The sequence below is a fragment of the Gouania willdenowi genome, chromosome 22 (genome assembly GCF_900634775.1).
Source record: "Gouania willdenowi chromosome 22, fGouWil2.1, whole genome shotgun sequence".
Classification (NCBI taxonomy): Eukaryota; Metazoa; Chordata; class Actinopteri; order Blenniiformes; family Gobiesocidae; genus Gouania; species Gouania willdenowi.
Window position 1 is genome coordinate 21,237,721 of NC_041065.1, and position 25,975 is coordinate 21,263,695.

The 25,975-nt window shown below is 39.6% G+C and overlaps 1 protein-coding gene across 8 annotated transcripts in view; it reads right to left on the reverse strand.

The window, feature by feature from the left end:
• The window catches only part of ralgapa2 (Ral GTPase activating protein catalytic subunit alpha 2), a 103,974-nt gene that overhangs the window by 43,945 nt on the left and 34,054 nt on the right, over positions 1–25,975 (reverse strand). For 5 of the 8 annotated variants that reach the window (XM_028439078.1, XM_028439074.1, XM_028439072.1 and 2 more), the window contains exons 17-38: positions 21,643–21,789; positions 21,179–21,301; positions 20,083–20,168; positions 19,908–19,998; positions 19,594–19,767; positions 19,098–19,271; positions 18,523–18,555; positions 17,729–17,922; positions 17,497–17,595; positions 16,697–16,852; positions 13,613–13,741; positions 13,011–13,139; positions 12,737–12,795; positions 11,895–12,003; positions 9,344–9,454; positions 9,053–9,121; positions 8,411–8,548; positions 6,022–6,199; positions 3,303–4,131; positions 2,676–2,747; positions 1,381–1,504; positions 1,131–1,286 (exon numbers count right to left, since the gene is read on the reverse strand). In XM_028439078.1, the coding sequence (XP_028294879.1) occupies positions 1,131–1,286; positions 1,381–1,504; positions 2,676–2,747; positions 3,303–4,131; positions 6,022–6,199; positions 8,411–8,548; positions 9,053–9,121; positions 9,344–9,454; positions 11,895–12,003; positions 12,737–12,795; positions 13,011–13,139; positions 13,613–13,741; positions 16,697–16,852; positions 17,497–17,595; positions 17,729–17,922; positions 18,523–18,555; positions 19,098–19,271; positions 19,594–19,767; positions 19,908–19,998; positions 20,083–20,168; positions 21,179–21,301; positions 21,643–21,789 (3,380 nt within the window). The remainder of the gene's footprint in view (positions 1–1,130; positions 1,287–1,380; positions 1,505–2,675; positions 2,748–3,302; positions 4,132–6,021; positions 6,200–8,410; positions 8,549–9,052; positions 9,122–9,343; positions 9,455–11,894; positions 12,004–12,736; positions 12,796–13,010; positions 13,140–13,612; positions 13,742–16,696; positions 16,853–17,496; positions 17,596–17,728; positions 17,923–18,522; positions 18,556–19,097; positions 19,272–19,593; positions 19,768–19,907; positions 19,999–20,082; positions 20,169–21,178; positions 21,302–21,642; positions 21,790–25,975) is intronic. The other 3 variants (XM_028439075.1, XM_028439073.1, XM_028439076.1) reach the window with 2 other exon arrangements.

Below are 25,975 nucleotides of genomic sequence, written 5' to 3' on the forward strand. Positions count from 1 at the left end.
AATATTTTCTAAATCTTCTCCCCTTTGATTGAACTCACTCATTGAGTGCTGCCTGCTACGAAGGGTTCCTTGATTCAAATTCCTGAACTGACAGGACCACCAGTGCTTGGCAATGAGCAGGGCCCTTAACCTCAAGGGTTGAGCACTATAGCTACTCCTCAGGTTAAGCTTGAATGCAGAAGAATTATTTTATGTATATATTTCACAAATGACGATAGTTAGTCAATTTGTTGAAAATTAATCAATATCGAGTACATACAACATTACTAGTATATTGTGAAGGCATTGATGTCACTATTTCAGCTCTTAAATATTTCTGAGTCAAAGATAAGGCACATAATAAAGTAAGTGTTTTTGTTTGTTTCCTCCCACAGTCTTTACCAATGTGTTTGATTATCTGGAATATCTAATAATGTCTGAGGCGACCTCTGTGAGACCTTTGGTATGCTGGGATACATTCACCAGCACATGTAAGGATTATGTGAAGGGAGTGGAGGATGTATGGGTGGTTGAATAGAAGCTGAAATGTTGTCTGTGTAGGGCTGAGGTGTGGATGGATATGAGAAGAGCCAGATGAATTTCCCTTCTCAGCAGGTCACTATATGAGAAGATTGGCAGCACGGGCAGGGGCCTTGCAGCTCATTTCTTTGTGCTAACTGCCACTGCTGCACAACAGCTCAGAATCCCACTGCAGAACCCAATCGATAGCTCCTGTGGCGGCAGCAGGAATCGGATAAAAGGATCCTGCAGGCATCCGGCCGGCGCCTGCCCTAGCAGGGAGAGCTAATGGCTGAATCCAGGCCCTGGTCACAGCACACAGGGAGGGGGCAGGGGCTAGCAGAATCATAGTCATTACCACAGCAGCACATGCCCTCTCTCCGCTCACGCGCTTGCGATTCTCTACTCCTCAGGCCTTCCTGCGCAAGGTCACTAATCAATGCCCGCACTCAAGAGTCACACCTCCTGATCACGGCTTAAGACAGATCTGAGGGCGGCAGCAACACTCGGCTCTGGGAAATATTGGCTGTGTGGCCGTATTTCAGTGAAAAAACAGAAACCTAATTTTCTATGTATCATTAGCAGACAGACATGAACAGTAAAAGTTCATGAGTCACAAACAGGAGCGTTACCTTTTTGGTGAGGCAGTCATCTGAGTCAGATGGCATGCGTGTGGAGACATGAAAGATGACTTCCACTGTGGAGGTAGCATAGTAAGGAGCTGTAAGACCTGTGCTGCCATTCCTCTGCAGGCCACCCATGAAACCACAGTGTGTGGATAGATCCACCTGAGGGAAACATGAACCATCAAATGTATATTTAATACACATTTATGCTACAAGCAATAAAGCAGATTGGGGAATTTGTTTCTTGTTTTTTTACCTCCCATCCCAGTCCAGACACAAAGTCCTCATAGGCCTGGCTGCCTGCACTGTTGGACAGGATTGAGCACTTGTCTTCTTGACCTTCTCCAATGTAAAACACAGCAATCTTGTGCGTCTCTCGACTAAAGAAATATAACAAAAGAACTAGATGAGCTGCATTTCCCCAAAACATTGCAAGTGAGGATGCATAAGCAAATCCCTCGGAGTCAGAATAACCTTTTGGAGTCAATATAACCCTAAGTATAACCCCTCGGAGTGAGTATAACCCCTAGCAGTCAGTATAATCCTCAGTATAAATTTTGGAGTCAGAATCCCCCACCCACCGAATCAGTATAATCCATCAGACTCAGAATTCCACCCCTGGAATCAGTATAACTCCTCGAATTCAGTATAACCCTGAGTGCACCCCTCAGAATCTTGCTCTGAATTTATTTATTTTTTCCCAACTTTCCTCATTGAACTTTTTTTTTTTAACAGTAAACACAATACAAGAAGGAATCACAACGAAGGCAGTTTTACAAGGGGCATATCTGAAAGCAAAAAAGCCTACACCTCAGTATTACCCCAGTAGTACCCGAGTATTCTATACTCTGTGGTACCTTGGTTATTACACTCAGACTAAATGTGAAAAAGGAGCTAACCACCGAAATTCTAAGGAATATTAATAAAGTACACCGGAAAAATTGTGAGAATGTTATACATCTCACCACTTGATTTGTATTATGGAAATGCTCTGTGGATACACCGACTCCACAGTCCACGTTACACATTTCTCTAGTACTACTAATAAAATGAGGGGGAATGTAACAAAAATTGTTCTTGGCAACCCCATTCCCCGTTACCATGGTAGTACATTGGACTGGATTAAATTTAGAGCACCTTGCATGCTTGTGAACAGGTTGTTTTTTCCTGAGCAAATATTACCATCTGCAAGGATAAGGCCTAATCCTAAGGGCATCCTTTAATAAGCTCCAGTCATTAGCCATGTGTGGAGTACTTATTGATTGCACTGAGAGAGACATCATAAGCGAGGGACAACGGGAGTGACAGTGAAAGTCTTCCAGCACTGCTATCAGCAGGGGAAGGTGCAGATTAAGCAAGCCACGAGGGAAGGATGAAGGCAGCAAGCAACATAATGTTCCTTTGAGAGGCAACCAGACTTACAGTCAGAGGTAATGTCTCTAATGATGAAACGGGTTTGTCAACGGGAAAGTTAGGGATCAGTCACTGTTCAAACATTAAAACCCTCTTGGGCACGCAAAGCATGACAAAAAATATAAGAGCAAAGTTTACCATTGTCTAGAATCCAGGTTCTTCAGTTCTCTTAGGAGTTTTGAGTTTTTCTTCAACAAGTGGAAGCTTTTCCTGTTTGACAGAAACAATTTCAAGTCAGTCCATGAAGCTCAATTTACAAATGTGCAACTAGAAATACCTACGTAATTTATTGAAATATTTCCCATAAGTCTTTGAACTGACTGTAGTTGTACTGTGATAACTAGAGGTGAAAAGACACAGGTGCATAACAGTCCCTATATAAGCTGTGTGCTTGTTCCACCATCTTCCATTAAGAGGTGCAAGCTTTTAATTTACAGAGTAGCACTCCAAAGATGTGACTCCGCAAAGGAGACCTTAGTGAAAACAGCTGGGCACTGTTACCCTGTGGAGAGGAGATTAAGACTCTGCAAACTCCATTGAGCCTTTAACACAACTCCTTTCTCTCATAATCCTGCAGCTGATTTACTTTGAACTTGAAAGACGTGACTCACAAATGAAAGAGAAGATACTATTTACTTTACTATACATTTTCTTTAAAGTTTTATATTCATGGTGGTGTATTAAACCAACTAATTCATAACAATTCCCAAGCATTTTCCTTATTTATGACTTTGCAGGAAAACCGAAACCCTTAGTATGCAATACCTGCGATCCCACGAGTTCATGCCAAGATCATTCAGCAGCAACCGGCAGAAGTAGAAGGGGGCCTTTGGTTCCTGGTGGGAGGGTTCCCTTTGGCAGGCAGCCTGAAAACTGACATCAGCCTCCCACCTCTTCGCTTGGACCTCCTCCTGCTCGGTCTGACGCAGAATGGCCTCCATGATGGCGTTCTCCAGCTCCAAGTTCATGCAGTGAGGTGACAGGGCCGGCTGATTGAGTCTGAGTCGTGGCTGAGGCAGGCATTCTGGGCTGCTGTGGCCGAGGTCCTCCAGGAGCATATCCAGGACATCAACCTCACTGTCCTCGTTAAACAGCAAATCTGAGGCCGTGCTGGGATTTTTGTGTGGTCCGTTTGTTGGAGAACTGTGTGGATTTTTGCTGTGAAGGACTGTAGTGGTTTTAGAAGGAGGAGGATCTACAGAATTACAAATGCCAGCGTCGCCAACGTTCTCCTGCATAGTGCTGTAGAGGATCGCACCGTCCCAAGAGTATTTGCCCGAGATGTCCCGCACAATGATGCGCACTTGAGAGGAAGGGTGGGGCGGCTGTCCCGCGATAGGTGGCTCAGAGGGGATCTGAAGGTAGGACACCAGCGTGCTGTCATTGAAAACAAAGAGCTGGAGATTGGGGCTTTTGAAGACCTCAGACGACAACTCGGAGGATTCCACATATGGGTTGTCGTGGTTTTCGCTCACAAGGCTGTGGAGAAGTGCGGGGCCTCCACTCAGAGGATGATGGCCCAGATGGTTTACCAGGTGTGTCATGACCATCCGCGCTGTCAGGGGAATCAGTTCCATATTTCGACGGCGCTTTTCTGGAGAGACAATAATAAAAAGAAATTGAAGAAACACTCGCTGTTTAACATAGACTCCTTAAAAAGACCCACGCTAATGTGTAGACATGCTATCATCTCTATCAGCTCTTTCTACTCGAAGCAAAATCTCATTGATGATTACAAACTGGCTACGTTATTCATATTTTATAATAAATTGTCCAGTGCTTACCAAAGGAGATAGAATCTAATCATACGAGACAACTTTGAATAGCCCATCCAGTCTTTTTACAATGCATAAGCTTTGAGATTGGCCAAGTGCTAATTAGAACCACCATCTTTACAAGCTGTTGAATAGATCTCTCTGTGGATTGCGTTTATGTAAATGCACAGGTTTTTACTACCAAGTGAAAAGCATGTCGTGTTTTATTCTGCAGTGATGTGAGGGCGAAAACAAGAAGATGCACTCTTGCATTGTGACAGTGCTCTCAATGCCATCATCCCCCATCAAAGTAGAGAAAGCTCTTTAGAAAGCAGGCCAAGCTGCATTAGAGATGCACTGGGCCTTTGATGTGACTTGATCAATATGGGGTGAGGGCATGAATATAACTAGGCCGGCACTCTTTGGTTTGCCCTTTTGATAGCGCTGTGTTATTCCTACTCGAACTCATTGCAGTATTAAAGCTTCTGTGTGATGCAATTTTCAAAGGCTATTCTTCAACATTTCCTGCATTGTTTTAATGAAAACAGGAAAACTTTTTTAGAAGTTAGAATATACTAAATGTTGGAGTACGGAAGACGATTATGGCCAATTTTGATGGAGAAAATAATTTTGGCTAAATCAAGAATAAAGTTGAAATGTCGAGAATGAACTCAAAATTCAATGTAGTGGTAAAAGTAAATAAAAAGGTTTGCTAATAAAGTAAAATCTACGGAAGCCGATGAGAGCCAATTCACCATATGACAACAAAGGGCAAACAGTGGCCGTCTACAAAATGCTGTGTATCGATGAATGTGTTTAACTATACCTTGAAGTTGAGTTTAAAAACAAAGAGATTCTCTTTTAGCTCATAAACACAGCATTGTAATCTCTTCATGGACCGGTAAAAACAGCTGCTACTAGTGTCAGTCCCGTCTGTGGCTACGGAAACAGATTAGGTTTTGATAGAGACTATTGTCTAATATTGTGAATTGGCACTTGTCCACTTCCGTAGATTTGGCTTTATTTGCAAGCCTTCGACTTTCATCAGAATATTGTATTTTGAGTTTATTTTCAAAATGTCTTAATCTTGGCATTGTATTTTAACTTTAATCTCGACATTTCGACTTTATTTTCCCCATCAAAATTGGCCCCAATCCGTTTCCTAGTTGGAGAGATAGAAATGTGTTGTTTAATAATATCATAAAGCCAGATAGAAATTTGAAGGATTTTTTTCTAAACTCCATAACGAGTTATTCCTTTAGGCCGCTCCATGCAAAAGTTGATTTAATTTTGATTCCTTCATTAAGATATTGACATGTAAAGGAGAGTCTCCAATGAATTGGTTTCTTAGCGAGAGCTTTCACTTGTAGTTTATTCTCCTTTTCTCTGCTACTGACAGTTTTTAAAAGAGAAATTCAAAGTCTAACACTGATTACATGGTAAATAGACAGATTCATCTATTCTTTCTCTAAACCAGGAGTTCCAAACTCACTTCTTGGAGAGCTGCAATTCTCTAGCCTTAGATTTTAGTCCACTTTAACGCACTTTACGAGTGTGTACCGTAATCATCAGCTTTGCCGAATACCCAATGATGATAATCTAACATCTAACACAAGCAGGACTATGGCCTTAATGACCCAGACAGAAACACAAAAGTTTGAGACCCCCGTTTGAAAGAAAAAGCATACAGGAAGAGAAAAGATGCACAATCACACACAAAAAGCCTTTACCTTCAGCAACAGTGAGAAGGTTGCCAAAGTCTGTGGTGGTGGCTTGAAAAGGCGGCGGTTCACAACTCTTAACCTGACCCAACATGAGGTCATAATCACTGGACAGGTCTGACAGACTGAGGAGGTAGTGACTCTGTTGAGTGTGCAGGTTGGAGCCTGACACACAGCAGTGCAGGACCTGAAAAACAGCAGGAAAGTCCAAAACTTAATTAAGTTGGAATAAAATGTGTGCCTGGCCAATTTTCCTTTGGTGTGACACGGAGAGGTCCTTTGATGACTCTTAAGCTTCTGTTAGATACTGTAATGTCTGTGTGGATCCTGTGTGTCGACACAATCCAGCAGCACAGGAAAGGGGGAGAAAATTTGATCTATTCACATCATAAGGTAGTAGTAGGATGCAACTAACTTCTTTCTTCTGTGATGTGACTGTATCGATCTACATAACAAATGATAGCTCATCCGGTGGCAGTGCTATAGATAAGGCTCACTGGGGCAGTTGATTACACCCATTGGACAGGTTTACACTGTTTGATTTAATTAAGGCTTTATTCTTGTACTCTGTGCGTATCACAACAATGCACATAAACCTGCAGGCGTACACAAATAGACACCTGTGTAATGCATCATCTGACAGGAGGCGAGCTTGGGAATTTGAGGGTGGGGTGGATTGGGGGGGTGTTTAACAAACGCATCATTGTACACAGATGAGGGCACATCTCCCTCCTCAGAGGAACAACTTTATGTAAGCCATGCAAAGGCTAATTCCATTCAGAGCACACGTACGCTAACACTTGGCTGCTGCCGGCTGGTTTCGTCATGTAAAACAGTATTGGGAGTAACGCAGACAGTATGTGGATGCTTCCACTGAGCAGACCTCTGGGTGCAAAGAGGGGAGGGGGGAACAGGGATTGGAGGCTTGATGCTGAAAAGACCTGAACCGCACAGCTGCTACACCAAAGCCCCAAAGAGCTTCCAATGTGGAGAGGTAGCAAAGGGAGGGGGGTGGATTGCACGCCAGTGCCTGACAACTAAGTGACTGCACTTCGCATAGCAACAGTTCCTGGAAAGCTAACACACTGTGAAACAAGCCTACAGTAGTTAGATCGGCACATATTGTATGGAGATGGGAGCACACTATGTACACACACAAATCAAATAATGAAAACACGAGATGTGCGGCTAAGAACAAATGTACCACACACACACAACACACACAACACACACACACACACACACACACACACACACACACACACACACTGCAGCTGGCCAATGCGGCAGGCAGAGAGCAGATGGAGATGCTTGAGTGGGACTCCAAACACGGTCCAGTGCAATGTTGCTTTTTTAACTGCAAAGTTCTGCGATGTTGTTGCCACAAAAACTTCCATCTTTTCCTCCCATTTGGATTAATGTCAAACTTTTAATTAGACTAACTGAACTTGTGTTGATTGCTTTGGTAAAGAACAACTTTTGGAAGTAATATGCACTGAGTTATTAAAGGTATTGTAAGTATAAAATAAAATTAAAAAAATCCACTGGATTGAATTGAAACAAATAGAAAATCTTTCTGTTGGGTCTGTACTCTCCGACTAACATAAGCTGTCTATTGAAATATATAGATTTCAGTTTAGATATGGCATCAATTTTGTCACACCTTGGGATGCCCCCTGATCTCGATGAAACCCAGAGGGGCCGTGTCTTTTGTGCGCCGAGAGACAACCAATCACACCTAATTGGCTTTGCTTCCATAGCAGCTGCAGTCGCTCTCATATAAAGACATATTCCATTCAAATCTCCAGGACAAGCGTTTATTGCCCGAGCTTATCAAGTGGACAAAGGGTCCAGTTTGAATAATTGGACCATTTCTTATCAGGGGTGACATCCTTACAAAGATCTGCCGTTGACCGCATCTGCCCAGAGAGGAGGGAATGAATAATACCTCATTCATTTGTGCCTGAAGCTTTGCCCTCATCCTCTGGGTCAGACCATAAAATACAGAGTAAGAGGGAGTAAAACAGAGGAGTGGACTGAATGTAGAATATTTTGCATATTTTAAACAAAAGCTACTGAATGCTAAGTGCAATGTGAGGGCTTTTCTTCATATGATGAATGTCAGTCGTGTGCAAGCTACAGTAGGTGCTTCATTGCTGTTGAACCACAATAATGTTAAATGAGGCATAGTCATGAGGTCACACTGGAGGTGAGTGTAATTAAAGTGGCAAACTCGTGTGGTGGTGATGGGTTGGGGGGATGATTGTTAAAGCTTTGTTGTCAGCAGGAAATAAATACGTATGTTTTAGGAGACAATGGGTGTCAAGCAGTAAAAAGCGACAAAAATTCAAGCCTAAAAAAATTTTAAAACTGAATATCTGAGCATTTTTCCACCCACCCTGTAGATGTAGTCCAGCAGCGGGGCCTTGTGGGCAGTGTGGTCCGTCAGTGAGGGCATGGTGATGGCTTCCAGCAGCAGACTCAAAGGAACGGCCATGCACCAGTCCAATAGGCAGAGCAGCAGCGACACCATCATCTTAGATTCAAATATAAAAGTCAGTCTTCTTATTCTAGCAAAAATCAGATGTTTTCAACATGTGCGTCGATTCAAAATGGGGTCGGGGACTTGTTTATTGCATAAGCTAAGCAAAAATAAATACATAATTGAAAAAATAAATAGTGAAAGCTATTAATTTTTCCCAGCTTTTGATTTAATGCAGTACTTTATGATAAATGGGGAATAATTCCTTCTCTAACGGTATTACCTGCTTGGCATTTAGGTTATTAAGTGGCTCAATATTTTTTTTCAGATTTGAACCTTTTTCTTTGTTTGGGTAAAGATCTACATCTAAGGTAATGCTTTTAGAATAAAAACACCTTGGATCAAAGTGATTTCAAAGACAGAAGATGCAGGGGGAAAAAAGGACATTCCTCTGCAAATACCTCATTCCTTCAAAAGAGAAAGAGCTTTTAGATCTCAGCCATTTTACTCCCCCCCACACACACCCTCACTACCCCCCTCCTCCTTTCGAACATGTACCTTTTTGTCTGCCTCCACTGTTGAGTGTTCTGCACTTGGCAACAAAAAGGCTATTGTGGCCACAAAGATCTGCGTTAGGACAAAACAAGGAGAAAGATAATTGGATGACACACTTCTATTCATCAGCTGAGCCAGGCCTGTGTTCTAAAGTGGAGGAGAAGCCACAGGACCAGGAGCTTACATTCATATGCATTAGTGACAACTTATTGCAGACTGGCTTTTAGAAGCTACAGATATGTGAACAATATTTCTGATAAACTGCGCATAAACAATACATACAAGAAACCTTACCTCAATTATTTTCTTCGGGAGTGCGTACTCCAACTTTTGCAGATGTTCCCAGTGAGAGATGAGCAGATGGAACACCTCACAGGCAACTTGAGCCACAGCTTTGTTCTCAAACTGGGTAAACGAGGGACCGCGAGAAGAACCATCAAAATAAAATCCATATCAACACTATATTCAGACAATTCTAAGATGTAGATTGGATTAAAATACAAGCTAAGCTATAGAAGAGTTGGGTGTCATCCTATTTTTGCATTGTACTGTTAAATTGTTGGTCATGAATTACGATCAATGCATAAGCATCCCTGAGACATGACACACTGTCTATGATTGAACACAGAATTACTCCATCTCTCAGTGGTGTGCTGTGCATTCTGCTGGATATCTCAACCACGTCAAGAGCATTTATTGGAATGCCTTGGTTAGTGTCCCATCCTCTATATTGGAAAGGCTAAATGAAAAAGAGTACAGGATGGTCCAGAAAGGTTCTTCCCTGGCTCCGGATATGCGGACTGACTAACAGTTTCAAAGCTTAAGCTTTATACAGATAGGGAAAAAAGTTGCACCCTGAGAGAAAGAAAAGGAGGGAGTCAGATGCTCCCAACAGTGGAAGTGGAGGACAGGCTGGTGCCACTGGTATCTGTCCTTGATAGTGTGTGTGTGTGTGTGTGTGTGTGTGTGTGTGTGTGTAATGTGAATGTGAGGGAGTTTGGCCTTGAAGTTTCAAACCGGGGTTCTTATCTGTATGTTAACATGACTCATGTTCAAAAGTGCAAAGAGTAATGCAGTCATCATGTATTAAAACATGACAAATTGTACACATGAACACACATTTGATGATATGATGATGAATATAATAATTGCCATACCACATATAATTGTATTCCAATTGTCCAAAAAAACTCTGAATATCTGGTCATAGGTTAATACTATATGTAGTGTAGCACACTTTCATGTGTAGTTGAAATACGACCGACTGACTTGACTTGTGATTTGCATTGTTTTCTTTTTAGTTTTTTTAATATGACTAATATCTTGTTTTTAGATAAGAAAAATAAGAAAATGAAAAAGCACAATAATCATTACTATTTAATAGCAATAAATCAAAATCACAAAATAAATCAAATCAAATATTGTGACAAAATCAAATCAGAACAAAAGCATATTACCCAAGCCCCAAATACTATGCATCTGTCACAAATACTACTGCCATTTTTACAACTAATAAAAGCATTAACAACACAATGTAGTGTCAAGGTTTTATTCTGCTCACATCCAAGTTCGATATTTTTCAGCGTGTGCATTTTTTCGTGAGTCTTTTACTGAATAGATGCTGTAGTAGCAACAAGCTATGATGAAATAATCAAACTTGTCTATAAATTAACAACTAAAACTTGGTCGACCTTAGTAACTCGTTTGAAATTCATCACCTGTACCGTTTAATTTCTTCAACCCAATCCACACACACACACACACTGAGTGGTAAAAGTTTTAACACTCACCAGCTGTGAAAAAATCCAGTGTAATTTTCCTTAAATTCAGTTTTACACTTACTGTGCTGATAATCAGCATAATTTCACTTCACTACAATCCCCAGCTCATTTTCTACGCTGCTCATTGGAGGAGAGAATTGAGCTGTTGACAATTTTCTTACAAATGTGGATTTCTTCCATGATTTGAAATTCTTTGTGGAGAAATAGAATTTCCCATTTCTTTCCGGCTGAATGCCTCTCAACATGTAACAAGGGCAGACAATGCTGCGAGTGCAAAAATGGCCAAACACAAAAAGGGGCTCTGAGAGTTCAGCACCTGCTTTTAGAAAAGAGACTCTCAGTGCCACTCTTCCCCCTGGATCCCACACCCAGCCTCTACCCTCTATTTTGGGGCTAGCTGAGACTGTGTGTCAAGTTGTACAGGGGAGTGATTACTGCTCCATTAGAGAACAGAACATCTCTGTGTGTGCGTGTGCATGTGCTAGTGTGTGTGTGTGTGTGCATCAGCTTGAGCAGGAAGCTGCGAGATGTAGCTGCTTAACTTGGCCCACATCTACAGAGAGCAAGCATCCTGGAAAATTACGCCAGCGCCCCCCAAAGCCTTTTTCGGTGGACAAAAAAATTAAATAAAGCACAGCAACACAGCCTCCACTGAAGTCTGTATCTCCTCACTCAGAGAGGAAAGTGGGCTCTTCCAAAATGCACCTGTGAGTCACCTTGCTGGACATGTTTTATCCCCACACTTTTTTCTCCTGTTACTATGCTGAAATTGTTCAGGCTATTTTTTATGCAATCAACCATCATTTTTTTTTTTGAGATAAAGTGCTGCAAGGCTCGCGTGGTGAAACCAAAAGGGCTTCCAGCACTATTCTTTAAAAGGGAGTGTGGCTGGTAATTTCTCTTAGACTGAGTTTTGTGCTGAAGGAATGAAAACCTTTCATGATGTTAGGGGCTTTTAAAAAAAATGGCCCTGCATTTAGGAAAATGAAGTGCACACATAGTTTAGCAAATAATTTCTAAGCAATGCGTTATTATTGAGTAACAAAAATCAGCGGCTCACTAACCTTAAGTGTTACAGCCAAAACATTGATGGCCTCTTTGACTTTATGGTGAATGTTCTTCTGCATTAGCTCCTCACACACCCAGAGCCCCAAACTGCACACAGCAATGCACCTGAATGACAAAGGCAAGGAATTCATACTTAGAAAGTCAAACACAGTTAAGGACTTGAAAAGCACAGATTTAATGGATTTGAATAAGAAATAAAAATGCCAATAAGGTATTCCAGAATGTTTCATCTTTCACTTCTAGTGAAAAACTTAAGCCAGGCCTTAAAAGAGGATTTTAGCAACTCATGAGGAACTTTAAATAAAATAACTCTTCCATATTCAAGAGGAACTCATTAACAAATAAAGATAAAAATGATGTCTGAACCCTTTGAGAACTAAAGGGGTCAGATTGTCTTTGTGAGAACTACTGTGATTAAAATTAAAAACAATTTAAGAGATTAAAATTTAGGGGTTTTTTTTTTGGGTCTTCAGCTACAAACATTTTGGGATTTTTGGGGAATTTCTATAAATTCTTTAATGACATACAAGAAAATCCATAGTATTGATGTGGAAAATAAATAGTCAACTGCATGACTGTGGTGACAGCTGCCTGTTTTACACAATTCAACAAATTAGTTGTTTGTGAGCAACTAGTACAATAACTAAACACACTGAGATTAAAGAATTGCAATACATGACATTTGAGGACGCCACCTCTGGCCTGGATGATTAATGTCCCACTTTTTATGTGTGGAGTTTACAGGTTCTCCTTGGGTTGGGCCAAGTTTTCTTCTCGCAGACAAACAACTAACTGCTCAGGCAGGTGATTTGTGTGACCAGTTACATCAATAACATACCTCGCCCCTTCAGAGTGTTCCTTTGTGGCCGAATCAAGCAGGATGCTGACCAGATAATCCTGCAAATAAGTAAATAATTAAAAAATAAAAATTGTTTAACGATCAGCAATATAAATGTCAATAATCAGACCTTTTGATGCAGGAAGTTCACATTTGACAAAAACAGAAAAATCACTTCCTCTTACGGATGTGTCAACGACATTATTCATGCTGTGAGGACTTCAGTCGTTAATAGCATAACAGGATTTCCGCTATAACACATCTTTGAGTTTACCTTGATGTCCTCATTTCCTACGTTGATGTCATCGGAGCCTGGCGTGTGCCGCAGCACAGGAATCTGACGGTAAAGGTTGGGGAAACACACGAGGGAGCCAAGGACTGTTTGAGCCTCCACCCTTGGAGTCTGGATTAAAAACCAAACACAATTCATCCTTTAAACCGACAGATAAACAACCCACTGATTCAAGGAAAAAATGGAGGGATTCAGTGGATTAATGGGATCTTTATTCAAGATGTACAAAACTGTGATTTCTGTCAAATAATAACCTAAATCAACAACACTTATCCTCTACAAATGTATTGTTAAAACTATGATGAAATTGATTGGAACTTTAATCATGAAATAAAAAAGAAAAATTATCCTAAAGAATAATTGTACTCTAACTTATTTTTTTAAACATGTCTAAATAATTTTAAGTTTGTCCAATTGGTTGTTAATTTTGAGATGTATAATATAACCTTTTTTTTTAATTATAATTCTGTTTCGTAGAGAAAAAATTTCACAAATAATTTTGGAGATTCTTTATCAGGAGAAAAGCTGCCCTTTAAGGAAGAAGAAAAATAGGCTCGTGCATGTTTTTTTTCTTCTTTTTTTACCTCCGGGTGGATTGAGGTAAGAACGCTTGCGGCGGCTGTAATAAAATCTCCGATGAGCATGGTGAACCCGGGAAGGCTGAGGAGGAAGAATCGAGGAGAGCAGGAGTGCATGAGGGTGTTCAAAACATCCTGGTGACACACAGTGGTTAAAAAAAGACCAACAATAATGTTAAAGTTGAAAAAAAAACAACTAACAAAACTAATGTAACACACAAATGATAAGAAAACTTATAAAATAGGGGTTATATTCTGTGAACTGAGTGAGTGTAGTGTCTTGTTGGGGCTGATGGAGTAAAGATGTATTGGAGATGTTTTTATAAATGGGCAACTGGGTGAGAAATGTCAAAAGGAGATAGCTTTGCACTTCAACAGGTAGGATATTTTAAACATGCCGAGGAGAGTGCAGCCTCCATTAGTTCTACTAAAGGAAAGACCAAATAATAAAAAAAACAAGAGTGTGGGAAACGAAACAGTCAGCAGATGGATAGTTCATAGTGGATATGAAGGAGACAAAGGACACAGACATGTAAACCTGTAATTAAAGCCTGCCAAGGTATTGTTTTTGCTCAGGTTGGTGGCAGATGGGTGCTCTATGATCACTGACATGTGTGATACTTAATGCAGGAAGTTGGATAGAGCTGCTTAATTTAAACTGCAGCTAAGAATTAAGGTAGTTACTCTTCACTGACAGACCATAGATTCTTATCTGATTGGTTTAGAAAAGCATACGGAGGCATTCAAACATTACTGAAAGACAGAAAGACTGGCCCCTCTCCTATCTGAGACCTGCATGCACATTTCTGTGTACAAAGGCAAGGTCCAGCCTGGAAACACCTGCCCTCCTGGCCATAAACTTGTGTAAATCGGACAGTTCAAACAGCAGCCTGTTTTCTGGCAGCTTAACAAACACGCAGGCACACACCAACACACTGTACCGGCTATCTCTGCGTGACATTAATCACCCAAAGCTTTGGTAAACAGGGAATGCAGGTGAACAAAAGGTGAATGGAATAAACACAGAGGGGAGGACAAACCAACACCGGCACTGCTTGTAGAAAATTGGTAGGAAGAGCTTTCAGATTGAGGGCCCATTTTACCCTCGTTTTGCTGGTAATTGACCTCTGAAGTATAACGTGTGGTGCAGTCAGAGGTAATTAGTAGGCAACAAACTGTTTTCTGATTGCCTGAAACAAGCATTTAAGAGGAAGCTACAAATGCAGAATGCAAAATGCTTTCAATTGTGTGTTTAAGTAGAGGGGACTTGGTTTAAGCTGTGTGTGTGTGTGTGTGTGTGTGTGTGTGTATAATTGTGAATTGAGAATTGTGGATAACATTGTGGCAGAAGGCATGGTCCCCACATCAACAAAAGGTGCATTAAGGTACTTCTGAATGGAGGCACCTCAGGCTTTTTGTCATGTCCAGGAAAGCACACGCTTTCCACCTGCTAGTCCCTGGGGTGGCGGGGTTTACACTCCTGTGCTATACCACCACACACAACAGCAGTGGACACATTCACGGACATTTTACACTTTAATGCGGAGACAGTAAATTCCTGTTAAAATTCATGAAATCAAACTGTGGAAATCACGTGAATAACCAGCAGCTAGAGCGTTTCTTTAACTAGCAACCACGTCGATGACCTCAAGGTCAGAGTTTACATTTTAATCTGGAGTTTGTGAACAAAAGGTGGCAGATGAGGTAAAGATTAGGAAAAAAAATTACGATATTTACAACAAGGGGTTTTCATTAATATAAAAAAAAATGATACTCGATGCATCTTTACTCCTACGAAACACAGAGGATTCATGCAAAACTGTACTTGCAGGAATTAAAAAGGCACAGATTGAGCAGTTATTAGATAGATTACTGCCTTTGTGGGACGACCATGCCTTTGTGAGACCAGTGACCGGAGTGACACAATCAGGACAATAGCTCTGACCTTGGTACGCTGTCAGTTGGAAGGAGATTCCCTCCAAAGAGAACTGTCATTTTGCCTGGAAGCTTAGTAGATTTTAACTCTGGGGTTCCCCATTCTTGTTTACAGGTGACAGCTGTTAAAGGTCAGTTTAGTTATATTGATGAACAAGTTGTTGAAAAAACAAAAAAAAAAAAAACAACAAAAGTCTACCTTGATTGAACAGGTCGTTTTTGTAGTGACTAAAAATACCAAACAATATTTTTATTCCTCTCTTGTAACAGGGTCGTTGGGGTGCAGGCAGAAAGGAAGGGGAGACTAAAATCCACTTTCTTATGATAAGCAGGCGTGCGGCTGTCCTCTATTGTGTGGCGTGAGGACTCTTTTCTCCGGCCAATTTGAGCATGCTTCAGTGGCCAGCCCCACTCCACCCCCCCAACACGCATAATTCAGAGCAACAACAAAAGCAGGAGAATGCTGCCCAGTCCCTTAGTGGGGAACTATGATGGGGGGGGGGACTACTCTTCGTTCCCCAAGCTCCACCTCCTCTACTCCCTTCAACACATTTGCTCTATACATGGGTGGGCGGGCTGTCCGGTCTACTGTGGGACTCAGCCCCCCCCCCAGGCCAACATGTCTAACGGAGCACGACAGACGTCAGTCCTTAATTAATCACATATCCGCAGCAGGAGCTCCAAACATTATTTAACAACATGGAAAACATTCAAATAAGCTTGTCAGGCTGCCAGGGTGCAACAGAAATCCAGCCAGGAGGTCAGATACTTATCAAAGGCTTATTATTGCACACACTGACCAACTTTTTTGTTCTTTACTTTAGCGCCGATTTCATCTATTGCAATTGAGTCGCAAGAAGAGGGAGCCTCAGGATTCCAGGTTTAATAGGAGAAAGGGTGTGGTTAAAGGGTCACAATACATCTGCACACTGCAGTCCTCACACTAACCCGTCTCCAGATAATTCCCAAAATGTTTTAGCCTGCACAGTCATTATGAATACACCCAAGCAAAATAAAATAACAGTCATACCATATTTCACTTAAAAACTAAAAAAATGTTGGGCAACTGTGCTTGAGATTGACTTGTGTGCCACCTAGTGGATTGAAAAAATAGGAGCAGACATTCTTCCTATTAGAGCCACCTGCTGGTCGTACCTGATCATCACTGGTGAAGCCCCTGTGCATGATGTAGTAAAGGTGCACTAAAAAGTCACTGTTGGGGAGCACGTCCTGGTGCCGGGTCATCATCTCACAGATCAGCTTGTAGGCCTGCAGCTTGCCTACTTTGTACTCTGCCGGCAGCATGGTTGCCTGTGGAGGGTGGGCAGAGACACCGAAGTGAGTCTATATCTCCATTCAAAACAAAAATGACTCAAAGACACAATGACAGAAAAACAGACCAAAAAGGCTTAAAAAAATTCACACAAAACAGCATCAAAAACACACAAAATGAAAGATGTTTATATATTCCGCCCCTTCGATTCCTTGACTTATGTTGTAGATGACATATTTGCATATATATCCAACTATATCTGTGTGTGTGTGTGTGTGTGTTTTGTAACTTTGTGTGTTTGTTGTGTCATTTGTTTTGGTTGCAGTGTTTTTGCTTTGTTCTTTCCAGTATTAATGTTCAGATTGGTCATTCATCTAAATGAGGACAAGAATTTTGATATTGTGGCCCTCAGACTAGACAACCACATTTTTGTGGCCCTCGTTGTGATAAAAGTTGACTAAAGGGATAATATAATGTAACCAACTAATCGACACAAAGGATATAGGAGCAAGTTATACGATTCTCTATTTCTATATAATAGGAGAACCTTGATATATGTCTAAAATATATTTCATAATAATTACTTTGAAAGAATTATCCACAATTACTTCAATAACTGATTATGTGAGCAGTAAAAATATAACCAGGGCTTGGATTGCCAGTACGCCTCTGCTGTTCTTACCCTGAAGAGCCAGGATGCGAGCATTCGAAGGGGAGGGATGAAGGCAGGTTGGGGAGGAGAGGACTGGTTGTCCACACTGACCCCGAGATTGTCCCTGATCTGCAAATACATGGAACAAAACTTATTAATGTCTGTCAGCAAATATGAAAAAACTGAAAACAGTCTAAATACATATCTAATTATATTGTCAAAACATACTTAAGACAAATATTTGAGGATCTATTTTTCATACCTTTGCCAGCTTGTGCCACAGCTCATAAAGGTATGTGAAGACCTTGGCGTGGATTTTGGGACAGCGGATGCTGTTGACGTCTCCAAGGATTCCCAAAATCCTTCTCCACAAGACAAAGGCGGAGTCAGGATGCCAACCAGTCAGAGTGCCACCAGCAATGATACTGACATCATCAGCCAGATACTCACTGCTATCTGCATGTCAACAGAGAGTGTTTAGGAAGGTTTAGGTTTCTCAGCCCAATAAATGTTTTTTTGTAGCTTGTAGTCAACAAGCTGTATGAGCTCAAAATGGCAAAAAAGTTATTGTTAGTTGTGATGGAAAGTTTATAAACACAGTGCATTACGGTTATGTGTGGGCCAGGGGAAAAGTCCTACTAAATCTCAGCAGGGGGTGAACGCTATGGTTGATCAGTAAACATTAACTTCTTTTTACATCATTTAATACTTTATCATGGTGTTAAGATTCCTTAAATACAAAAATCATAGAAATTATAAATCATACAGGATGAATTATCCCTTTTTTTGGTTGCAATTTTCATTCATTTTCATAAATCTTTAATACATTCATTTTGATTTCAATAAACTCCAAATTACAGATTCAGAAGTTTGAAGCCTTGTAGGGTAAAATCTGACATGATTGCAAAAAAATTATTAAATCCTTAATGTCAACAGCTGCTGACAAATCAGTAGAGTTTATATTAATTTTCACAGCCAAACATGACATACTCATTTTACTTGAAACATTTACAAATGAAACATGTTTGAAAAAGAGGTATGCTGTGTATGTAGTACCATCATAGATGAATTGTGAAACGACAGCGTCACCTAGTGGGCAGCAGAGTAAGAAACATAAAAGGAAATGAAGGCTGGGAAATGACACATTTATGGTAGTGATCCAATACTATCCAAATGTATCAATAAAACAGTTCACACAGTGATAAGTTGAAATGAACATGAATGAATATCAAATGGAAACAACTGTAACATAGTGGATACGCACGTCTGAAAACTAGGTAGGGGTGGTTAATCAGCCATATTTCCCAATTAGATTTTAATTATTGAAGTTTCGATTCAATTGCAAACTGATTTTCGATTATTGATCTTTTATTTAACATCAGTCAGCTGCTGAATTATTGACTTGTTTTGAGTAACACATCACAGTACCTTCAGTATTGTACAGTGTAATTGAAATATCTAAATTAGGAGGACTCACCTGGTTTGCATTACAATTTGAAGAAAAATATTGTAAAACAATTATCAATTATTTTCACCACCCCTACTGAAAACATTAAAGAAAAGGAGGAAATGTTGAACATGGTGATTCAAACTATTATAAACTGGTAGTCTTAATGCATGAGCAACAGTACCCATGTGATGTGGCATGTGTAAGACAGACTGATGCATGTTGTCGTCCAGGGGGTGGACCAGCAGGGCTGGTGATGCTGGGGGATTCTGGGGGTATTGGTAGTGGTTTTGGTGGTGGTAGTAGTGTTGGTGGTAGGACGGGGGTGCAGAATGGGGAGGAAAGGCACACTCAGGACCTAAAAACAACAAGCGGACAGGGATAAGGAGCGGAGCAGGGGGAGACCGTGATCACAATGTAAGAGTTTATGTCACAGAATGGTTGGGACTGAGTTTGAACAGAACACAATGATGGAGGAGGCACATGCTGAAATAAACTGTCCATATTTTCTCACAAACACAAATTTGATTCACACAAATGTAGTGAAGTCCAGAACAAAAACAAAATGAGGAAAAAAAACACAAGCTGAGAATCAGTTTTATAAAACAGTTGAGTTTTATAAAGCAATCCCCTAATGAACTCAACATGTAGCCCATCAAAATTCATTGGTGTTTCAGTACCTGCCAGAGCCTCGTTGTGGCTGAGTAGCAGACTCCCCTGGCTGTGGGGGTCTGCTGTCACATCAATATGGGCTGACTGTGTGGATTGAGTATCAGCCTCTTCATCAAAAGCCGCCCAGGTGATTTCAGCTTCATTGAGGTAGCCGTTGGATGTCTCACTACTGACACTCTCACCTTGGTATGGTTAAAAAAAATGCATAAAAGGGGGGGATAATTCTGACAAATTTGATTTACTGTATTTCTTTATTTTACATGAGGCAGATAATAAAACTACATGAATGGAATTATCATTTCAGAATAAAAGACAAACAAACTTTTCTCTCTGAGTTTAGGCCTTTGGAGGTTTATGTGTCCTTCGGCATGTTGATCCGTCTCAGCAGGACTGCTGCTCTGTCTAATGTAGATCTGAACAATGATATAAGAGGGAAAGCTTTTCAAAACAATTCTGGGTTCTTTGCTTTGGCTCTGGAATCCAATGAAGCCTCTTACCACTGGTGGCTCACTGCTCTCTGTCCTGCCCTCAGATGTCCTGCCATCTGAACCACAGGAAGTGGGCGAGGACTCCCTCTTCTGGGCTGAAAGGTAAATAACATGCATAAATGACATCTATCAGTTGGATTTTAAAAGGATAAAATGCATCACACCTGTAGACAACGCACATGTCAAATGCAACAAAGGCAGTTTATGTGTGTGAATGTGATAATCAACATTTGTGTGTTGAATCTACATTTAAATGTCAACCTATTGGGGTTGTGTCCAAGTAGCCTGAGTGATCAGGGTTGGTAACTAACACTAACCTTAACAAGTTCAAATGAACTATGGCCGGGCCCGCGGAACGTCTCAGTGTCAAATAGCACGTAACATGTTCCCGAGAATTCAGTCAAATTACTTGGTTCCACCGAGTAAAACGAGCACCCTCGTGGCACACACGGAGTAGTATGTGAAAGGATTCTGTATCACCAACCGTCTTAATATTTGACTCGCAAATAAATGACAAATCGACTATCTTTTTCATTTTTTTTTTTTATCTTTTGGGGCCCCAAAATCAAAAATCGGGCTCAGAGCATCAATGCGTACACATCCGTAGATTATACAACAAGAACAAAAACAAAGTGAGTGTTTTGAGTCTGGTAGCCTGGCCTAAAAAAACTAAGCTGGTAGCAACACCAAACTGTATTGTAGGGTGCACATGGATTATTATTTTTTAAATATACATATTTTAATATTCATATTATATAGTAAAAAAAAAAACAAACTTATATTTAATATATTTTTTTAATTGTCTTAACAACTCTTTCTATTTTTTATTATTTTATTGGATGAATGAATGCTGATACAAATGTATATATTTTTTTTTAAACATAAACGAGAAAATTGAAAACAAAAATATAATTTCTTAAACTTACTTGGATAAAACACTGTGATTATTTTTATTTCAATGAATAAATTACAAATAAACATTAATGAATGAATATTTTGGCTTGTGTTACTTGAAAATATTTTTTTTATTTAGAATTGTTTTACAAGCATTGCAATAAAAGAGATGAAAAGGTATTGACAACATTGTAATTACGTGTTGGTGTACCTGGTATGGTATCAGACAGCTGTTGGGTGATGTCTGAGGTGCTGCTGCTACGTGGCAGAGGGCTTTCTCTGCCTCCAAGCTCCTCTTCTGCTCCACATTCAGACAGCTGACACTCCTCCACATCTGACAGGTAGAACAAAGACAGAAGTTCATGAAGCGTCACAATGGGTACAAAAGAAATCTGGTAATGGACGTAAACTGGTGGCGGTTCTTAGGATTTTAAGGAGTCAGTTTACATGCAAAGAGAACACAGAGAAAAACATGCAGACAAGTAGTGATGGTGCAAATATTTGTAAGGCTTTGTGTTAATGTTCTGCAAACCAGACCATAACCTTATTAATACAAAGCTGTGTCACAATAAATACTCCAAGTGGGAAGCACTTGAACAAATGAGGGAATACGCAGGACAAACGCAACACACACAGACACACACCAATGCATGCAGCTCTCAGAACACACTTTACCTGAGAGTCTGTGAGAGCAAGCAGAGTTACCGGAAGAGATACCAGGCAAGAAAGAGCTCACAGTGTGGAGCAGCATTGGAACACTTTTAGTAGCGGGCAAAGCCTCGTACAGGTGAACACAGTTGCTGATGGACTGGCTTCGCTTAGCTTCCATCAGGGAGAGAGAAAGAAGAAGAGAAAAGAAAAGAAAGGGAGGAAAAAAGATGCAAAAAAGAAAATATTGAATAACAGCAGCAAAGGCATTTGCTTTGATTTGATTTCTCCAATTAAAAAGGAAACAGTCAGAGAAATGGCTTTATTTACATATGTGACTAAACTCACTGAGTGCCATTGACGGGATAATTCACGGAGATTACTAGAATACACCCTGGCGGAGGTCCCTCATGAATATCTAAGCTGTAGAATGAAGTAGTGACCACCTGGTGCCCTGAAGATGGCAGCAGCGCACCTTTAGACGTGAAATAAGCTACTGATGCTTCCATTAGCTAACGAGGGAGAAGCAGGAACAAGTGAGATTATGGCGCTACGGAGTGATATTGTGAATGATCCAGCAGCTCACAGCACCACATACCAACACAGAAAATGTGTGGACCTGAGTGGATTATTGATAATGTTGCGATGGTGAGATAAAACCATTAACTAACCGAGCCAAACAGGTTATCTCTGCGTGTCGGGAGGAAGAGGAAGTTACTAGGGATGTACCGAAATGAAAATTTGAGGCCCAATTCAAAGCCGAATAAAATAAAAACGCTTGGCCGAACGTCGAATGCGGTTGTTAATTTTTTCACTAATTTTTTTAATAGTGCATAAATAGCCTAGAGCTATTTAAAGAAGTTTTTTAAAGAAAGTAAATGTTTAGTGAATATAATGACATTTTTTTATTCCAGTAGGCTTTGCTTCTCAAAAAACACAACAATGATTTTCATTTATATTATCCCTTCAAATAAAACAAAATATGCATTGCAAAAAAAGCTAAAGTGCATTAAAGGGTATGATAAAAAAAACACTTTATAATGGTTTTGCTACAGTGATATACTAAAACTCGAACTAAACAAGCTACAAACATTTTTTTCTGACGAAAATAGAGACTTTAACCTTTCAGAATGCTTTTTTCCGTCGCCCTTTCCGGCATGCAAAAAGACAAAAAAAAAAAAAAAAAAAAAAAAAAAGAACGGACAATGTGATTTCTGCTCTGAATGTCAAAGTGAATTTCTGTGATTGCAACCATGTCGGAAATGAACTGAATAAATAAATAAAAAAAATAAAAGAATCTGGTGTCAGGTTTCAGTTATTGTCACAGTACAAAATATTCTGTGGGTCTTTAAAAATCAGTCAAAATGCTGAAAAACTAGTAATTCTGTGAATTTTAAATATTTCCAATATTTATGTCTGCAAACACCAAGTCTAAATCTTCTGTAAAAAGGGAGTTTTTCTTCTCATCTCCATGCAAGCTTAATTTTAATTTTATTTTAATAATAAATCTTTTTTTTAATTTCGTCTTTATATTAGTGGTTCTCAAACTTTTTTGGGTAAAGTAAAAACACTTTTGAATGCAAGTACCCCCTTTGTCTGACTACCACATTTTACTCAAAATACTATGAAAAAACAACTATAGAATATAATAATGAGTGATAACACACATTTTGAAGAATGTAATTTTGTAAATAAGTGGAATGAATCAATATTTAGTGCTTCCTGAATAGATTTATTTCGAAAGTGTTTATCATTTCTGGTCATCTCCTTCCTAATGTGGGAACTGCATTTTCAGTTCATCTTCTAATCAAGATAATTCCATCATTATTTTGTGTGTTTTTGTTGTCGTTTTGTGTGTTTCTGTGTTGTTTGTCTGTTTTTTTCATTATTCAGTAAATTGTTCACTTATTTTGTGTGTTTTTGTTGTCGTTTTTGTGTGTTGTTGGTATTATTTTAAATGACTCTCTCAGTGCATGTGTGTTTTTGGTGTCGTTTGGTTGTTTCTTGTGTCGCTTTGTATGTTTCTCTGTTATTTTTCTGTATTTTGTAGTGATCTTGTGTATTTTTCTCTCATTTAGTGTGTCTTTGTTGTCATTTTGTGCATTGCTGTCAAGTATTTGTCTCTCTTAGTGTGTGTGTTTTTGGTGTCATTTTATGTATTTTGTTGTTGTTGTCCGTCCGTTCTTTTTATTATTCATTATTATATATCAACTTATTTTGTGTTTTTGATGTCATTTTGTGAGTTGCTGGTAATTTTTAATATTATTATAATTTTTAACTAAAAATAAACATTATAAACCCATATTTCTAATGCTTTCATCTCTCTCTCGCTCAAGTACCCCCTGTAGTGCAGTCACGTACCTCGAGGGGTACCCCATTTGACACTGTTTTATACGATAGGTACAATGTTGTTTTTTTATGGCACAATATACATTTTTTTAACAGTTGAAAAATGATCTTAGTGTCACTCATGCCAAAGATTGAGAAACAGAGTCGTCTGCATCTCTGTAATCCAATAAGTAACAGGTTTTAATAATATGACGTGTCCATTGTAATCAAGGCCTGAGCTCAGGACAATATTTGAATGTATTTGCATGTTTGAGTGCAGCTAAAGTTTTGACAGTCTTCTGTGCAGGGCAATGCCATTGTGTCTGAATTGCACTTGAGGGCTAATCTCAAAGAGACTTTATTCACTGCTTTCAGCACACTTTAATTATGCCTTTCAGTGAGAGAGAAATACATCGCCTCCACTGCAGCCCGCTGCTGCTTCCCCTGTATGCATATTAATGAGCATTAATTACACTCTTAAAGAAACTATCAAAAACCACTGTGTAATTGATGTGTGGGCCTTCTCTTGAGGAAGGGGGTTGTGAGGCCTTTGAAGATCAATGTGTGAGAAATCCAATTAGGCAAAAGAAAAGGAAGGGAACCTCTTAATGTCCACATTTATGTACATACAAAAGACAATAGAAAAATAAAAATAATATTATGCTACTACTTGTTGATAAAGCTTCATGAGGCAGCACTAAAAATAAAGTGTGTTTAAATTAGAATAGCAGAAGTAGAATCACCATACTCACGACTTAAATCTGCCAGAGCTTAAAACATATTTGTGTAAAAAAGAGATCTGCACACTTGGATCAATGCAAGTAAAAAAATAAATAATTGCCAAGCTTTTGGTCAGAGGACCTTTATTAGGGTAACATTAGAAATTAGAATATTAAAAAAAAAAAAAGATTATGAAGAGCGCTAAACAATTTTAAAAGAAATTATTGAGTCCAAAATATTTCAATTGACAAAATGTGTAATATCTCCATCTATAGCAGGAGCATCAAACCATTCTTTTTCTTTTTTTGTCGTAACATTACATTCGTCTCAGTGCGGGAATAATCTATTTCTCGACATAGGGATGTGTTCAGGACGGTGTGCCGTAATGTGATGGGAAATGTGCTATAACTGTTAATATGACATCATTTAGCTAAAACCTTGTTGCCCTGGCAGTGGATTGGTCCAATTTAGACGATGTGGAGTGGAAGTGAACCAACAAAAAACCAAGGTGTTAATTTCTTTCTTTTTTTTATTTACAATTTTCCACCTGATTGAACTTTGAACTGAGCTCCTGTGAAAGCTACTGTAAACAATTCCAACTCACATAAATTACATTTGTGTGCAATTATTTATCAGTGTAAAAGGCCAGGTATCTGCTGCTTACAATAATAATGTGTGCTGAAAGGAAAAGATTGCAAAACATTCAGAGGAGTTAAATATGTTTTCTGCATGAAGGATTGCTAATTAATTATAAAGACTATCTGCATTTTGATTGTTTTGTGAACCTTTGAATGATAAATGACTTAAATATTCAGGAAGTTATGAATCGCCTTGTAAATAGTGCACTCCACTTAATGCTGTGATTGTCTTTATCATCTCAGTCCTCAAAGTAATTAAAGAAAATTGTTGAATGTTACAGAAAAAGTTAGGTTTACAAGAATCTTGAGGTTAGTTACAATGTCTATTAAGGATTTAGGCTTCCTCTGCACTCCTGGTGTATGTAAATGGAGGCAGAAATGTGTAAAACTCCATCCATCATACACTAAAACATCTGCTCTCTTTTGAACAAGCTCATCGTATCAGAGTGTCAGTGTATCTGTGAAGGTGGAAGGTCAGCAAACAAAAACTGATCATCTTCATCCTTTATCCCCCTCATTAAGATCCTGTCTAGACCAAATTAAGACAAGCTACTCCCAATCTGCTGCCTCCCAGCTCAACTTGTAATTAGCCTGCCACTTTCCAATCAGATAACACCCAAATCCAGCCTTTGACATGCTGTCGGAGGGGATTTTGTTCTCCGCCTACGTTCCAG